Source organism: Taudactylus pleione, unplaced genomic scaffold (genome assembly GCF_031769625.1).
Source record: "Taudactylus pleione unplaced genomic scaffold, aTauple2 ptg000155l, whole genome shotgun sequence".
NCBI lineage: Eukaryota > Metazoa > Chordata > Amphibia > Anura > Myobatrachidae > Taudactylus > Taudactylus pleione.
The window spans coordinates 6,923,046-6,939,249 of record NW_028284557.1 but is presented as its reverse complement, the minus strand read 5'-3'; the positions used below and the strand labels follow the sequence as shown (position 1 = coordinate 6,939,249).

General features: G+C 42.8%; 1 protein-coding gene across 1 annotated transcript; it reads right to left on the bottom strand.

Moving 5' to 3' along the window:
* Positions 1–2,478: 2,478 nt before the first annotated feature.
* On the bottom strand, positions 2,479–7,941 carry LOC148521768 (uncharacterized). Its single transcript, XM_088474732.1, has 4 exons — positions 7,808–7,941; positions 5,670–5,768; positions 3,637–3,765; positions 2,479–2,966 (listed from the first exon to the last, which is right to left on the bottom strand). Exons 1-4 carry the CDS (start codon positions 7,871–7,873, stop codon positions 2,805–2,807), a joined length of 456 nt encoding a protein of 151 aa, XP_088330858.1. The 5' UTR covers positions 7,874–7,941; the 3' UTR covers positions 2,479–2,804.
* Between the last annotated feature and the right edge of the window lie 8,263 nt (positions 7,942–16,204).

Here is a 16,204-nt window from a genome sequence, read left to right as displayed (position 1 = left end):
CCACTTTATATCTCTCTCTAAGCTTTGATAAATCTCCCCCTGTGTATGTAGTGAGTAGGTAGTTAAGGCAGTAGCGCCACAAGGGGGGTGCGGGGGGTGCGGGCTGCACCAGGTGTCACCCTCCAAGGGGGTGACACCAAAGACCGCAATGTTAACATTATTTATTCATAAGGTAGTCTTTTAATTTGATAACAACGCTCCTTATCATGAGACCACTTTTACTATATTAAGCTTTTTTTGTGGGGGGGGGGCATATTTTGGAGGTTCACACTGGAAGATCCAGCCCGTTGAAATGGCCCTGCCACTGGGCGTAGGCTCTCCGGGCCAGCCTAATGTCCGGTCTGAACTGGTACTGTTGTGTTATGTGGCTATCATAGTTAGTGCCCACTATATCTCGCCGATGCGGAGCTATATGTCCCGTGAGATGATGTCATCATCTTGTGAGTACCTCACTCTCTCTCTGCTCATGCCCGCCGGCATTCTGGGTGAAGCACTGCAGTGTGAGTACTGGACTGCGTGACTGGTAAGGGGGGAGAGAGCATGGAGCTGCACACCTTGGTCCTGATTTTTTCTATTTTTTTTTGGTGGAGGGGGAGGGGGGGTGTCACCATGCGTTATAGCACCAAGTGACACCAACCCTAGTGACACTTCTGAGTTAAGGTACTCCCCTAGAGTAGGGAAATATTGCAAAGCTATACATTCAAAAAGAACATGTACTGTATTGTTGGGGCACTCTTGGATAATAGTCATACTTGGATCTATTAAAACCTTTATTTGTAGTAATATCAAGGTATTGGTTAAAATAGATTCACAGCATTAACCAGGTATATACATATTGTGTAAGTGCTGAAATGTGGTGTTATGGGAGATCACGGAGGAAGGACTATTTGGAGGGGATGGGTATGGGATACGGGCGATTGGAAAAAACATATGTATTGGTAATCCGTTTTACTGAATTCATTTCTGCTCTCTGTTTTACTGAATTCATTTCTGCTCTCTTTATTAAGTAATAACAACTCATTGGAAATGGTCAACAGTGAAAAACAGGACATCATAATACTTGTACACATATACATCATAAAACAAATATGAATTATTTTTGCAAAAATATTTATTTTTTTCTGAACATTACAAAGATTGTCAAATGACCATTATTTTATAAATAACACAATTTAGTTAAATACATATAAATAATAAATATACTGAAAATAGACCAATGTAGCATAAAAATAACAGAATATTAATTAAATAATATAAATATTTTAAATATTACAACACACAAAACTAGAACAGTATACAGTCAGCAACTTGTACATTATTGTTATTATTTTCATTTGAAATAGAACACAGTGACATGTCAAATAAACATAACCAATTTACTATTGGTAAAAATGTTTTCTAATCCCTTCTACAGGACATGTGGCGTTGGGGTGGACAATGACCCCACCTCCTACAGGGGTATATCTATTGCATAATTTGTGATTATTTAATTAAACCAAGGTTACTTGTGAGAAAGAGGACTCAGAGGTATAATGGCAGTATGCAGTGAGTAACTTCTCATTCTCAGTAGTAATAGAGGTTTATTATTAATTGAGGCCTATTAACCTACCAATATGTTTTGTCTGGAGACCTGAGTACCACTGGTTTTACAAACACCAGCATGGGAAGAACATACAAATTCCACACCTGAAGGGCTCTGGTTGGAATCACATCCTTGACTCCAGTGTTGTAAAACAATGCTAACGACTGTACCACCATGCTGCCCAAAATTTAGCAATTATTATTATTATTATTCTTTTGAAATTTAAGGCAATTACTTTGGGTTCTTTAGTTCAGCTTTTATTATGCAGATGTTGGAGAAAAATCAGTGATGCCCTGAGTATTTACCCTTCCATTTTCACTTCTACCTGCTCTAAACTTTGAGGAGTTTCCTAATACAGTCAGAGGCCTCTCTGGTAAGTAAGACAAGGGAGAAACCCAGCGGCAGGAGAAGGCACATAGAGGATCTAAGGGCCTGATTCAGACCCACTCGCGAGCGGCTGTCCGCTTGCAAGTGGGTCGATGTTATGCACTGAGCATGCGCACGACGGAGGGAGCTCCGTCGTGCGCATGCGCCAGACGCGACGAGCGAAGGAAAGTCCTTCGCTCGTTGTGTCCGATCAAAGGGGGCGTGCTGTCATTGTTGATTGACAGCACGCCCCCTTTGGTGGGCGTGCCGGGGGCGTGCCTCCCTGACGGGGGCGTTCCCACGGGAACGCCTCCCGTCAGAAGCCGGCCCACTGACATCACTAGTGATGTCAGTGGGAGTGATTTTGGCTCTGATAGAGCCAAAATCACTCCGGAGCTTGCGGTTGAAAACCTCAACCGCAGGCTCCGGCTCGCAATTTCGATGGTCGCGATGGTCTCGACCATCGCGGCCATCAAAAAGCACGCTCGTATAGCCTGTGGGTGGTGACCCACAGCTATACGAGCGTCCAGGAGGACGCTCCATGAAAATGGAGCCCGGCCCTCATTCAGAGCGTGCGCTCTGCTCAGAGCGTGCGCTCTGCTCAGAGCGTACGGGTCTGAATGAGGGCCTAAATTTGTTAAGATGCTCAGGAAATTTAAAATGCTGAAGGGACATTAAGGTAGAGAAGGCTGAATATGCCCAACACCGTGAAACAAAACTGAGCTGGAACAGTTGTCCTGAATGACATGGGAAAGGTTTGATACCATTAAAGTGAAATATTCACTACTCGTGTTTCTACAATTGCAGACACTGTCTGCAATGACAGGTTTTTGGTTGAATGGAGGATGTTTAAATATTAAACAATCACCATATTACTGACTCCTTTCTGAAATGTGCTCAAGGCATCGCAGAGGTCATGGAGGATGAGGAAGACCCCAGCCTCCTTCTGGTAATCGGAAAGATTATTAGGCCACTCTTGAGGAGATGGAGGAACAACAGAAAGTCCTGTACCATTCATCTGTTGGTGAAGAAAAGAGCAGGTCAGATTAATATAACATCTATCTAAAAAGTATGATACAAAATACAATTCATGGGTGCAACATAGGGGGCAGGATGTATCATGCATTGTTAACGCTGTATGGTTTGGTGGCGGTTTTGCTTTCTGCAAATTTACTAAGGCTAAAACCACTGCAAAACCGCCACCAAACCCCCAGGGTTTAGAATAGAATAGAAACCGCCACCAAACCGCCGGGGTTTAGAATAGAATAGAAACTGCCGTCAAACCGCCGCTTAGTAAATTTTGCCCTCTGTCTGATACTGAGCTTGGAAAGGCACAGTGCATGATAATAGCTGTGAACTTGTATTCAGAGCTTTTCTTTACTGAGGGTCTAGGACAGTTGCCCAGCTCCAGTCCTCAAGGATCCCTAGCAGTGCATGTTTTACAGATCTCCTCACAATATCACAATTGAAATAATTAGCTCCATCTGTGAATCATTTAAAATGTGCCAGCCAGTAATAAATACAACTGCACCAACTAGGTCGATCTGTAAAACATGCACTCAGTGGTCCCTGAGGACTTCAGTTTATTGAATACAGGTGACAATTTCGGGTTGATAACGTGCACAAAACCCCGGGACACAGACATGTTTCCCCAAATCCAAGTTTCCCCATATTGTTCACCAGCTTACCTTTTCCTCTATCATGGTGATAAACTCCAACAGGTCATAGCGCAGATCGGTCAGGTCGTGCAAAGAAGTAGAGTTGAGGAGGGAGTACATAGTCTTCAAGCCATTTAAAAACTTTATGTAGCAATCACCCTGTTTAGGGGAGACGGAAGTAGTCAGATAAAAAGTATAATTGTACTGTTAACACTTTAAATTAAATCACTATGCTACAATATTGGTACAAACTAGATGTCTAATATCAATATATAAGGCGGTCTGTACTAAGGATTAAAACACTGTATCATTATATAGTAATGTCTTTTTTATTACTTCAGACATTCTCATTATCAGTATGAAACCATCATGATTATTTGTTTTTAATAATAAATTGCAGAGTTTCTCAATCCCGATTCTCAGGACTCCTAACAGGTCACATTGTCCAGACCACCAAGTTGCACAGGTGTATCACCAACTGTCATACTTTAAAGATTCACAGGTGACCTGGAAAGCATGAACTATTTGGGGTCCTGGGGACCGAGTGATGGAGCCCATAGATCTACAATGGATTGCTCCAATTCCCCATTCTGGGGAATCTGAGAAATCCTACATGCTGGAAATCCTGAATTCACCGATTCCAACCCAAAAATTATTGGGATAATTTATGTTGTTCTCCGATTCACCAAAAGATCGCCGATTGTCGATGTCCACAGATCTGCGGTTTTGGTCGCCGATCAGATTTGTATCCGGAAAACTGGAAAGTAGTGTATTGACTTTAGGAACACTAAAAAAATGTATTAGGTGCACGATTAAGCACCGCACGTAAGTGCAATGCTTAACGTAGATTCCCGACATCAGGAATCTGCGAGTGTGCAGGACCCGTTCTGTGCATGTGCAGAACAGGACAGGCAGAGGCATTTACAGGGCAGTGTGGAGGCGGGGACGGCCATAGTTCCCAGAAACGGGGGCATGTTTCCCCCATCATCCGGGAGTGGCTAGGTCAGAATCTGCGGCCATGGATGCAGTTTCCTGGCCTCACATGCCAGCCAGCTTGCATAAGGTGAGACTTACTCAGCTGGCCGGCATCGATGGTCACGATGGTTATCACAGCCTGCAATATTGGTCGCAGTGCTGGGATTGCAAATGCACCAGGGGTATCAGACATCTCCTGATGCATTTGCATATTTGCAAGGATGGAATTGCCAAGCTGCTTGTGTGTGGCTTTGCAATTCCGTCCTCTGCTGAATCACCCCTTAGGTTCATTATCAGTATCTCATTATTAATTTCAACAAGTTTATGGATGATTATGAATTTCCAGCATGTTTTCATTTCATACATACTCATTGTCACTATACAAGAAAGCATGACTACAACAGTATAGAGTGTATAGCAGTTTTTGCAAACATTGGCCTGTATTTCTTGTGGAATACAAGTTCAAGCATTTCACAATAGCTTATACAACAGAGGCCCTAATTCAGACCCGCTCGCGAGTGCTCGCAAGCGGGTCGATGTTAGCCCAGTGCGCATGCGCACGACAGAGGCGGTTCCGTCGTGCGCATGTGCGAGACTCGGATAGCGACGGGCAAGCCGTCGCTATGGGTCTCGCTACAAAGGGGGCATGCTGTCGATGTTGAGTGACAGCACGCCCCCTTTGGTGGGCGTGCCGGGGGCGTGGCTGGCCAGACGGAGTGCCAAAAGCACTCCAGGGCTTGCGGCAACGAGACCCTACCACAAGGGTCTCGTCGCAAGCCCAATGGTCGCGATGGTCTTGACCATCGTGACCATCTTCCTGGCCGCTCGCTATGGCTGTGGGTGGTCACCCACAGCTATACGAGTGGCCAGGAGGCCGCTCTCAAAAATTCAGAGGGACGGCCCTGATTCAGAGCAAGCGCTCTGTCAGACGTTACGGCACTGAATCAGAGCCAGAATTCAGTTCAATTACACAGTGCAATATATGCATTATTAGTGAAAATTACCAAATAATTTGTTCTGTATCATTACACAGAACAAAGCCTCATCTTTAGTATAAAGTACAAAGCAACTAGCCTGATGGTACTCACCTGGATAATGCTACCATTTTCACACTGTTCCAGAGATAGTGGGAAGATTCTCAGGTTTCTCCTTATAACTTCCAGTTTCAAGTAATCTTCATTTAAGTTCTGTAAAAAGTATTTTTAGTGTTATTATGGATACAACCTTCATGCAATATCCTTGTGGAAGACACAGTGGTTAGCTTTAATGCCTTGCGGCGCTGTACTTCATCTCTGACTCAGGGTGGTGCTATAAACTTTCTAGTAAAGTTGTGGCACCATGACACTAGTGTATACACTGGCTAGTAACAATGTGACACTATGAGGACACTGGAGTTTAAACTGACTAGTAACAATGTGGCACTAAGGACAGCGAGGCTGTTGAGGAAAACAATGACTAGTAACATGGTGACACAGACAGGTATGACATTGGGAAATACAGTGACTAGTAACAAAGTGCCACCAACAGGGAGGACATTGGGAAATACAGTGACTAGTAACACAGTGACACTGACAGGGAGGACATTGGGGAATACAGTGACTAGAAATAAGGTGACACTGACAGGGAGGACATTGGGGAATACAGCGATAAATAACAAAGTGACACTGACAGGGAGAACATTGGGGAATACAGTGACTAGTAACACAGTGACACTGACAGGGAGAACATTTTACAATACAGTGACTAGTAACACAGTGACACTGACAGGGAGAACATTGGACAAAACAGTGACTAGTAACACAGTGACACTGACAGGGAGGACATTGGACAATACAGTGACTAGTAACACAGTGACACTGACAGGGAGGACATTGGGGAATACAGTGACTAGTAACACAGTGACACTGACAGGGAGGACATTGGACAATACAGTGACTAGTAACACAGTGACACTGGCAGGGAGAACATTGGGGAATACAGTGACTAGTAACACAGTGACACTGGCAGGGAGAACATTGGGGAATACAGTGACTAGTAACACAGTGACACTGACAGGGAGGACATTGGGGAATACAGTGGCTAGTAACACAGTGACACTGGCAGGGAGAACATTGGGGAATACAGTGACTAGTAACACAGTGACACTGACAGGGAGGACATTGGGGAATACAGTGACTAGTAACACAGTGACACTGACAGGGAGGACATTGGGGAATACAGTGACTAGTAACACAGTGACACTGACAGGGAGGACATTGGGGAATACAGTGACTAGAAATAAGGTGACACTGACAGGGAGAACATTGGGGAATACAGCGACTAATAACAAAGTGACACTGACAGGTAGAACATTGGGGAATACAGTGACTAGTAACACAGTGACACTGACAGGGAGGACATTGGGGAATACAGTGACTAGTAACCCAGTGACACTGACAGGGAGGACATTGGGGAATACAGTGACTAGTAACACAGTGACACTGACAGGGAGGACATTGGGGAATACAGTGACTAGAAATAAGGTGGCACTGACAGGGAGAACATTGGGGAATACAGCGACTAATAACAAAGTGACACTGACAGGGAGAACATTGGGGAATACAGTCACTAGTAACACAGTGACACTGACAGGGAGAACATTGGGGAATACAGTCACTAGTAACACAGTGACACTGACAGGGAGGACATTGGGGAATACAGTGACTAGTAACACAGTGACACTGTGGTTTACCATTTACAGCTGAAAGGGTTGAGAAGTAGAAATTAATAGTTTAGGTAAAGTTGAGGGCAGAGGTGGTGCCAATTTTACCTTATTTCCTTCATACCCCACATGCTAAAATTGATGGTTACAGCTCTGTGTGACACGACAGTGAGGACTCAGGTGAATTCACCGACTATTAAGGATGTGACATGACGACAATGAGGACTCAGGGGTACACACGGACTAAAAAGGATGTGACATGATGACAATGAGAACTCAGGGGTACCCATTAATTAATTAGGATGTGGCATGACGACAATGAGGAGACAGGGGTACACACTGTCTATTAAGGATGTGACACTATGAGGAGTGAGGACTCAGGGATACAACTGACTGCTAAGTATGTGCCACTGTGACAGGGAGGACATTGAGAAGGTCAGGTTCTAAATCACTCTGCAGTCTGGTTTAGTATAAGCATTAGTGGCTATGCAGCTGGGTGACATAAAGCTAACAGTAAGTACTCACCATGCTGTCCTTTATATCCATTGCTTCTTCCTTGATTTTATTACTGAGCAGTACAGCTGGATCCATTCGTAAAGGAGCTGCGATGATTGTACAAATGAGTGGGAGGGCTACAGCCAGTCCTGTAAATAGACAAACAAGTGTCTGTCAGGCAATAGGTCACATCACACCCCTCTCATTCTGTAACTGTAAGAAACTTCTATGGATCCTGTGCCTCCCTTACTCCTCCCACTTCCCCTTCTCTTTATCTCACCCTTAGGACATCTTCGTGCCATACATTCTTATGTAACAAAATGTTTAACCCAATATGTTCTTGGGTTATAATAATAAGTACTGCAAACACAAATCTTGGCCCTCAATGTTTAAACTAGCTGTCAATATAAAATTAAATACAATGCTCAATCGAATCTCCATTTATAAAATACAATTTTAACACCACATGGAAGTGATTTTAATATCAGAACGTAAATGTGCAGCAATTTGTAACATCCAATCAGCATTTAGCTTTAGCTGTCTAATACAAGTTACACAATGAAGCAGATACCTGATTGGTTGTTTTGGATTTTTACACACCCCTTTCTAACCCCACCAAAAACGAGATAGTGCTGTGCCTAACGTAATAATCACAATTATTTAAGTACATTGAAATCTAAATATGGACAGAAAAGATGTTTACAAAGAATGAACTAATAGCTAAACCTGGCTTATACCAATAAATATACCTACCTCTTGCTGTAAGCATTCTTTTTAGTTTAGTTTAAGATCAGGAAAAATTAATGATTTCAGTAGTCTGGTCAGTTACTGAATACTCCATTCCTAGGTAATTCCTGATACTTTTATACCAAATAATATGGAATTGCCCTAGTGATGTAATCCACTGCGTCATTACTTAACAAGTACACTGTGACTAACTTGTGTGTAATTAACAGTAAAGCAATAGCTGTTCATCAATTACTCCTGGTTAGGCAAAGGACACAGTGGTAATGGACAGGGTGCTGCCATCATGAGGTCTTTCAGAGAACTGATTCAGGCTTCCTGAGATTCTCAAACAATCTGACAGTCTAAAATAATTTGTCTGATCTGTGAGTTGAATTTGAGGAATAATCTGCCACCAACTTTATTCATTTGTATTGAATTTCTCTTGGATTAATGACCTAACATGGTAGAGTTTTATCTTATTATTTTAAACTCTAGGGCTCTCTCCTATAAACAGCCTATTTATCAAAGGCTAGTCCATACTAATGGTGCATACACACGGTCAGACTTTTCTTCAGATCTGAACGATAACGACTGAAAAAATCGTTCTTATCTGAAAGAAAAATCTGACGTGTGCAACGATGAATGAAGAACGATGCGCGTTCCCGTTTGTCAGATAACGATATCTGACATCTGATGTGTTTGCAGTGTTTTGTACAATTTCCATTCATTTTAATGCAGGCTGAAATCGTTCAATCGTTTGCAAATCGTTTGCAGATTGTTTGCAAATCGTTCAATCGTCCAATTGTTCAGTCGTTCAATCGTTCATCTGACATATCTGACCGTGTGCATGCACCTAAAATCTGGTGAATAGATTGTGTTTTTCTAGTGATAGCTTCACACACAGCCTTGAAAAGCTTTAAATTATCTCTTAATGCTACCAGTCAATATCATTAAGGCACTGATACGATTCACTGGTACTCACAGTTATATTTTATCACTGATTAGTGCTTATCAAATCCAGTTCTCGGTACACATGAACAGTGCATGTTTTCCAGGTCTCCTCACAGAATCGCAAGTGAAATAATTTGAATCACATGTGGAACTTTTCATTCAGTAATGAAAATATAGCTGTTCTCAGGGGATGTAGTTAATAGACCGGTGGACTAAATACCGCCGGTTTATATCCCGACACCAGAAGCCAGATGGGGGACTGATCGAGGTAAGTCCGGACCCTAGCACAGCCTCAGGGGGGCAGTTAGATTTAGCCAGCCCCGGGGGGACTTAGGCTTGGGCCCCCCCCTGGGGAGGGTTAGAGTTAGACTAGGGGAAGGGGTGTTAGGGGTAGGCACCACTGGGGGGGGGTTAGACTTAGGCTCCCTCCCGGGAGGGTTAGGTTTAGGCACCCCTGGGGGTGACTTAGGGTTAGGCACCACCCTGGGAGTTGAGGGTTAAGTACCCCTAAGGGCAGGGGCTGGCTGGAGAGCGCATAGAGGAAGGAAAGGAAGAAATGGAGCAGGTAAAACATTTAGGGAGACTGTGGATACGCACCAATATTTTATTTTTTATATATATATATATATATATATATATATATACACACGTCACTCTGGGAACATTTCCATATGCACCTTAATGCAGTGCCCCTTGTACAGTTAGCCCAATGCAGTGCCCCCAGTAGTGGTCCCCCTTAAGCAGGCCCCAAGTAGTGGTCCCCCATTAATTACCCTTATAGAGTGCCCCCTGTAGTGGTCCCCCTTATGCAGGCCCCCAGTAGTGATCCCCCCTATGCAGTGCCCTTATACAGTGCCCCCTGTAGTGGTCCCCCCTATGCAGGCCCCCAGTAGTGCCCCTTCTCATTCAGGCACCCAGTAGTGATCCCTCCTATGCAGTGCCCCTTATACAGTGTCCCCAAGTAGTGGTCCCCCTATGTAGTGCCCCTTATACAGTGTCCCTTGTAGTGGTCACCCCTATGCAGGCCCCTTCTTATGCAGACCCCAGTAATGATGCCCTCTATGCAGTGCCCCTTATACAGTGCCCCCTGTAGTGGTCCCCCTATGCAGGCCCCCAGTAGTGCCCTTTCTTATGCAGGCCCCCAGTAGTGATCCCTCTATGCAGTGCCCCTTCTTATGCAGGCACCCAGTATTGATCCCCCCTATGCAGTGTCCCTTATACAATGTCCCCAGGAGTGGTCCCCCTTATGCAGACCGCCAGTAGTGCCCCTTATACAGTGCCCCTAGTAGTTGCCCCCCTTATGCAGGCCCCCAGTAGTGATCCCCCTATGTAGTGAGCCAGGGCCAGCAGTGGTCCCCCTGTGTAGTGCCCCCAGTAGTAGTCCCCCCTATGCAGTGCCCTTTATATAGTGCCCCCAGTAGTAGTCCCCCTATGCAGTACCCCCAGTAGTGCCCTTTATATAGTGTCCCCAGTAGTAGTCCCCCCTATGCAGTGCCCCCAGTAATAGTCCTCCCCCCAGTAGTAGACCCCAGTAGTAGCCCCCTCCAATGCAGTGCCCCCAGTAGCATGCCCTCATGATGCAGTGCCCCCAGTAGTAGTCCGCAGTAGTGGTCCCCCATGCAGTGCCCCCAGTAGAATCCCCCCCGATGCAGTGCCCTCAGTAGTAGTTCCCCCGATGCAGTGTCCCCAGTAGCAGTGTCCCCCCGATGCAGTGCCCCCAGTAGTTGTCCTCCCCCCCAGTAGTAGACCCCAGTAGTGGTGCCCCCTGCAGACACACACAAATGAAAAAAAAAAAAAAAAAAACCAAACACTCACCTGAATCCCACTCTGGATCCTGATCCCGCCGCCGCCATCCGATCCTCAATCTTCTCGTCGGGCCAGGCCGCTCTGCATTATGGGAGAGACATCATGACATGTTTGTTGTGTTATGACATCACGCATGCCACACCACTGAAAAACCAAACAGAGGAGCCCTGGTGGACAGCCTCAATTGGAATGGAGATATACAAAAATTATCCAGCACTCTCTTGTATAGACTTTTATTTGTTGAACAGTTGTAAAGGTATGTAAATGTATAAATGGTGTGTGTGATGAGGATATATAGGATAATCAAGGACAACCAATAGATCTCATGTGAATTTAAATATTTATTTACCCAATTGTTGGTGTATTTTAACACTGACCTAATGGTATATCTCCAGTGCCGTTTCATTGGCGGATATGCATAAATTGGTGCATTAAGAATTTTTTTAAAATAAATTAAAAAATTTATAAAAATACAGAATGATTGATATACAGAAAAAATAATGCTTGATGTTAATAAAAAAAATGTAATTAATTGTTTATGCTGTGTTGGAGCAGCTTATAGCTCAGAAAGTTTGTCCTTAATATAGTGTATTTATTTATTAACAGTTATTTATACAATTATAGCATATTCCATTGTGCTTTATAATTGGGAACAAATCATGTATTCAATAAGACTGGGTAATAACCAGACAAAGAGGTAAGAGGGCCCTGCTCATAAGAGTACAATCTGTAGGGGTAACAATATTAAAATAAATTAATAAAAATACAGAATGACTGATAAATGCAAAAAAATAATACTTGATGTTAATAAAAAAAAATATGTAATTATTGTTTATGCAGTGTGGGAGCAGCTTATAGCTCAGGAAGATTGTCCTTAATATAGTGTATTTATTTATTTTATTAACAGTTATTTATACAATTACAGCATATTTCATTGTGCCTGTTCAACAAGAATGGATAATAACAGACAGACAAAGAGGCAAGAGGGTCCTGTTCTTAAGCTGACAATCTGTAGGGTATCTAACAATATTAAAAGGTTGCTTTAGCAGAATATCTTTAGTATTTTCAGTTGAAATTGTATAGATCAGAGGTTCCCAAACTTTTTTGAACTACGGTGCCCTAGAGTATCACAATTTTTTTCGCGGCACCCCTAAGCTAAAAGTCTGTTATTGAGAAACTCAGAAAAAAATGTAAAGTATAAAGTGAAGTAATTTGTGCTTACTTGTCACCCTTAGGTTTGGTTATATAGTGGTGGACAGGTTTGCACTTCTGTTTTTCCACATAATTACATTACATTGACCATAAATAATTTAATTTGGTGCTGGACCCCCAACCTGAGGCACCCCTGCTAGTGTCCCGAGGCACCCCAGGGTGCCACGGCGCACAGTTTGGGAACCACTGGTATAGATCCTTAGCATTGTGTTTATGGGAGTTGTAACAAGAATTCATCCTTGCCATACTTGGTTCATTGCTTGATACCGTCTGATATCTTGTCCACATGTACTCTGCCATGTTGGATGGTCCTGTTGTGTACTCTGCCCTGTTGGATTGTCCTCTTGTGCATGGAAAACTTTCTTATGGCACAATAGCCTGTATCAACGTTTATGACTGCTCATTCACCGTGAGCCATTGGTTGCCCCAGGCTGTTATTGGCTGCTTCTATGTATAATAATGTGATAGAAGTAGTTTCTGTGTTACAGGGGTATTCAATATGAAACGTAAACTTTGCCGTCTATGCGGATCGAAGTTTTCGCCGCACATCGGAGCTTTTACCGGTGAAAAAGTATTGCGCGCGCCCCCGATTATACCCGTATTCAATATGAAATCGTCGAAAACGGCACCCTGCGAATGTGAAATCAGCGAAAACTTGCCTGATTTTTGGGGAAATCACCCTAACACCCCCAAAAAGATGCTCTGACATGGGGGATCACTCTGGATACCCCCGATTAGCCCTGCTGAAGGTTTTTGGGGTCTTTAAATGGGCTCAATAGCTGCTATTTTGGGGATTTGGGAAGGTGGTGAAGAATAGTATTTAGAAGTTTTTTTGGCTGAAAATAAGTAGTCCCAGCAAATTTTGGGTACTTGAAAATGGGGATGAGTATATTTAAAAGTTACTAAAGTGAAGTTTTTAAAAATGTGAAAAATCCACTTGCCGCAAACACCTGCAATAAAAAAACACCTGGGGCATACTTGGGGACCTCCCTAGATTGTAGTTCGCTAGTTTTTAACTTTGTACCCCCCCAATTTTTTTTTCGCCCCCAAAATGAAAGTGATTTTTTTGGGGTATTTTTTTTTTTTATTTTTGACAGTTTACCTTTGGGGGACTGTCTGAAGGTTGCAGGGTGGTTTCCGAAATGTTGCACCCCAAAACCCCAATTCTGCACTTTTTTTCGCCACCCAATCCTTGGTGATACTTTTCCACAGGGTCGAATGCAATATACTTTTCGCACCGGCGAAAAGTTTTCAAATTGAATACGGTGTAAAAGTAAAACCGGCGAAAATGACATCATCCGAGCGAAAACCTTGCAGAAACTGCGTTTTCGCATCATATTGAATACCCCTATTAATCTACAATACGTTTCATCATTCTTCAGACAACTTTGGAAATGGCTGTTTAAATGGAAAATATACTGTCAGTGCACATTGCAGGTTATCTTAAAAAAAACTAAAAATAGAAGAGTAAAAGTGACTTGAAAAGCTATATTAACTTTAAATAATGTTTAGACAGTAGACAGTAAACCAGACTTCTCTATCCTGCTCACTTCCATAGAGAATTGAGCGGTTCTGAGTCTTGATGAAGCAATTCATAGAGAACCACATCATCATGTGCATTGTAAAGCTGGACTGCAATAATGCAATTCACAGAAGAATGCACCTTTGCCCATCCTAAAAGGACATCTCCCCCCATGATCTCCTGGAGAGAACATTGATATAAGTCTGCAAGTTTAGTGTCAAACGGACAAAAATTCTCACAGCATGTATAAAAAATTAGGAGTATGTATGAAAACTGTGCACAGGAAACATAACCCACAGCAACCATACAGACACATGCTTTCATTTTCCAAACACGCCAAATTACATAATCTCTTCCCCCAAATAAAAGCATATAATGCAAATTCACAAGTGAGTTTATGATCATAAACAGCATTTAGTAAACTTGTGCACATCTGCCTAGCCTGAAAGGGTGCGGCAATCCATAGCAGATGTTTGCTTAAAAAAAAAAGGTTTCAATTGTACTTAGAAAATGACAGAATCTGACGAATTGGCTGGGGTAATAAGTACTAATAACACTTTTGTGCACCAGTTTTCAGAAATGTCACCCAATGTATATTTCTCTAATCAAAGAATAAAATGCTTTTTTTGTTTAATATTGTTTCTGTTGGGACTATGTTTAGGAGAGAGGGATAGAGAGGAGGGGAATGCTTTGCTGTGTGATTCTCTCTATTTCCCTGAGTACATGCAGTAATAATTGATGTACAGCCAACGTCTTACAGAGCTTGGGAAACACTGTAATAGATTGTAATGACAGCGCACAATGAGTCCGATTATATTATGTGTAAGTGACACACAATTCTTTCTAGAAAGGTTGTATCACCTTTTCTGGTTGTATAATAACTTGATTAGTAACCACATAACTGGCTAATATATTTTCCAAACATGCCCCCAAAATGTTGATTTTTTTTTATTTATTATCAAAATATGTAAATAATAGCTGTTTAAACCTGATTCGTATATATTTTTTTAACAAATATGCAGATTTGTCAAAATTATACTAAATGAACATCGGAGCTTTTCCCAGCAAAAAAGTATCGCGCGCGCCCCCGATTATACCTGTATTCAATATGAAATCGGCGAAAACTTCGCTGATTTTTGGGGAAATCACCCTAACACCCCCAAAAAGATGCTCTGACATGGGGGATCACTCTGGATACCCCCGATTAGCCCTGCTGAAGGTTTTTGGGGTCTTTAAACGGGCTCAATAGCTACTATTTTGGGGATTTGGGAAGGTGGTGAAGAATAGTATTTAGAAGTTTTTTTGGCTGAAAATAAGTAGTCCCAGCAAATTTGGGGTACTTGAAAATGGGGATGAGTGTATTTAAAAGTTGCTAAAGTGAAGTTGAAGTTGCCGTAAACACCTGCAATGAAAAAAACACCTGGGGCATACTTGGGGACCCCCCTAGATTGTAGTTCGCTAGTTTTTAACTTTGTACACCCCAATTTTTTTTTCACCCCCAAAATGAAAGTGCTTTTTTTTGGGGTCCTCTTAGGTATTTTTTAAACAAATTTTGACACAGTTTACCTTTGGGGGACTGTGTGAAGGTTGCAGGGTGGTTTCTGAAATGTTGCACCCCAAAACGCCAATTCTGCACCAAATACCTTCAGCCTGTTTAAAAACACCAAATACCATAGGGAATCCCCATCTCAGTGCATCTTTTGGGGGGTGTCAGGCTGATTTCCCCAAATGTGACAGAACTTTCCGCCTGTCCAAGTTTCGCTGGGTCCCGTTTTTAAATACTTCCATATTGAATACGTGGAAAAGCCGGGACGGCTGCGATACTTTCCGCCTACACAACAGGTGAAGTAGGCGGAATGTCCAGGCCGCGGCTCATATTGAATACGGCTCACAGTCGCATCAGATGCGACCATGTCAGGGAAAGCTCTTTTTATATTAGGCACCACCCCCTTGTGGCTAAATGCCTCGAATTGCAGGTCCATGGAGATCGGGTGGGGATAAAATGATGTAATTCTCTGACAAACATGTCATCTCGCCTCTTTCCTACCCATTTGACTAGGAAGTGGCTGTGATCTACTTTTCTGGGAGTTTGTAGGACTCCCCAAAAAGTCAGGAGTAACCCAGTCTTACCTAAAGAGTAGTCAAATATGTTCCAAGTGTGGTCAAAAGTGTATGTGGGCACTCAAAAATCTCACCCATATGTGCTTATC

What these genes read in the sequence shown, in the direction of transcription:
- LOC148521768 (XM_088474732.1), bottom strand. Translation starts at nt 7,873, where the DNA reads ATGGATCCAGCTGTACTGCTCAGTAATAAAATCAAGGAAGAAGCAATG. An exon ending in TGGATATAAAGGACAGCATG is followed by an intron (nt 5,769 to 7,807) that starts GTGAGTACTTAC and finishes TACTTTTTACAG; the next exon opens with AACTTAAATGAAGATTACTT. An exon ending in AAAATGGTAGCATTATCCAG is followed by an intron (nt 3,766 to 5,669) that starts GTGAGTACCATC and finishes TCCCCTAAACAG; the next exon opens with GGTGATTGCTACATAAAGTT.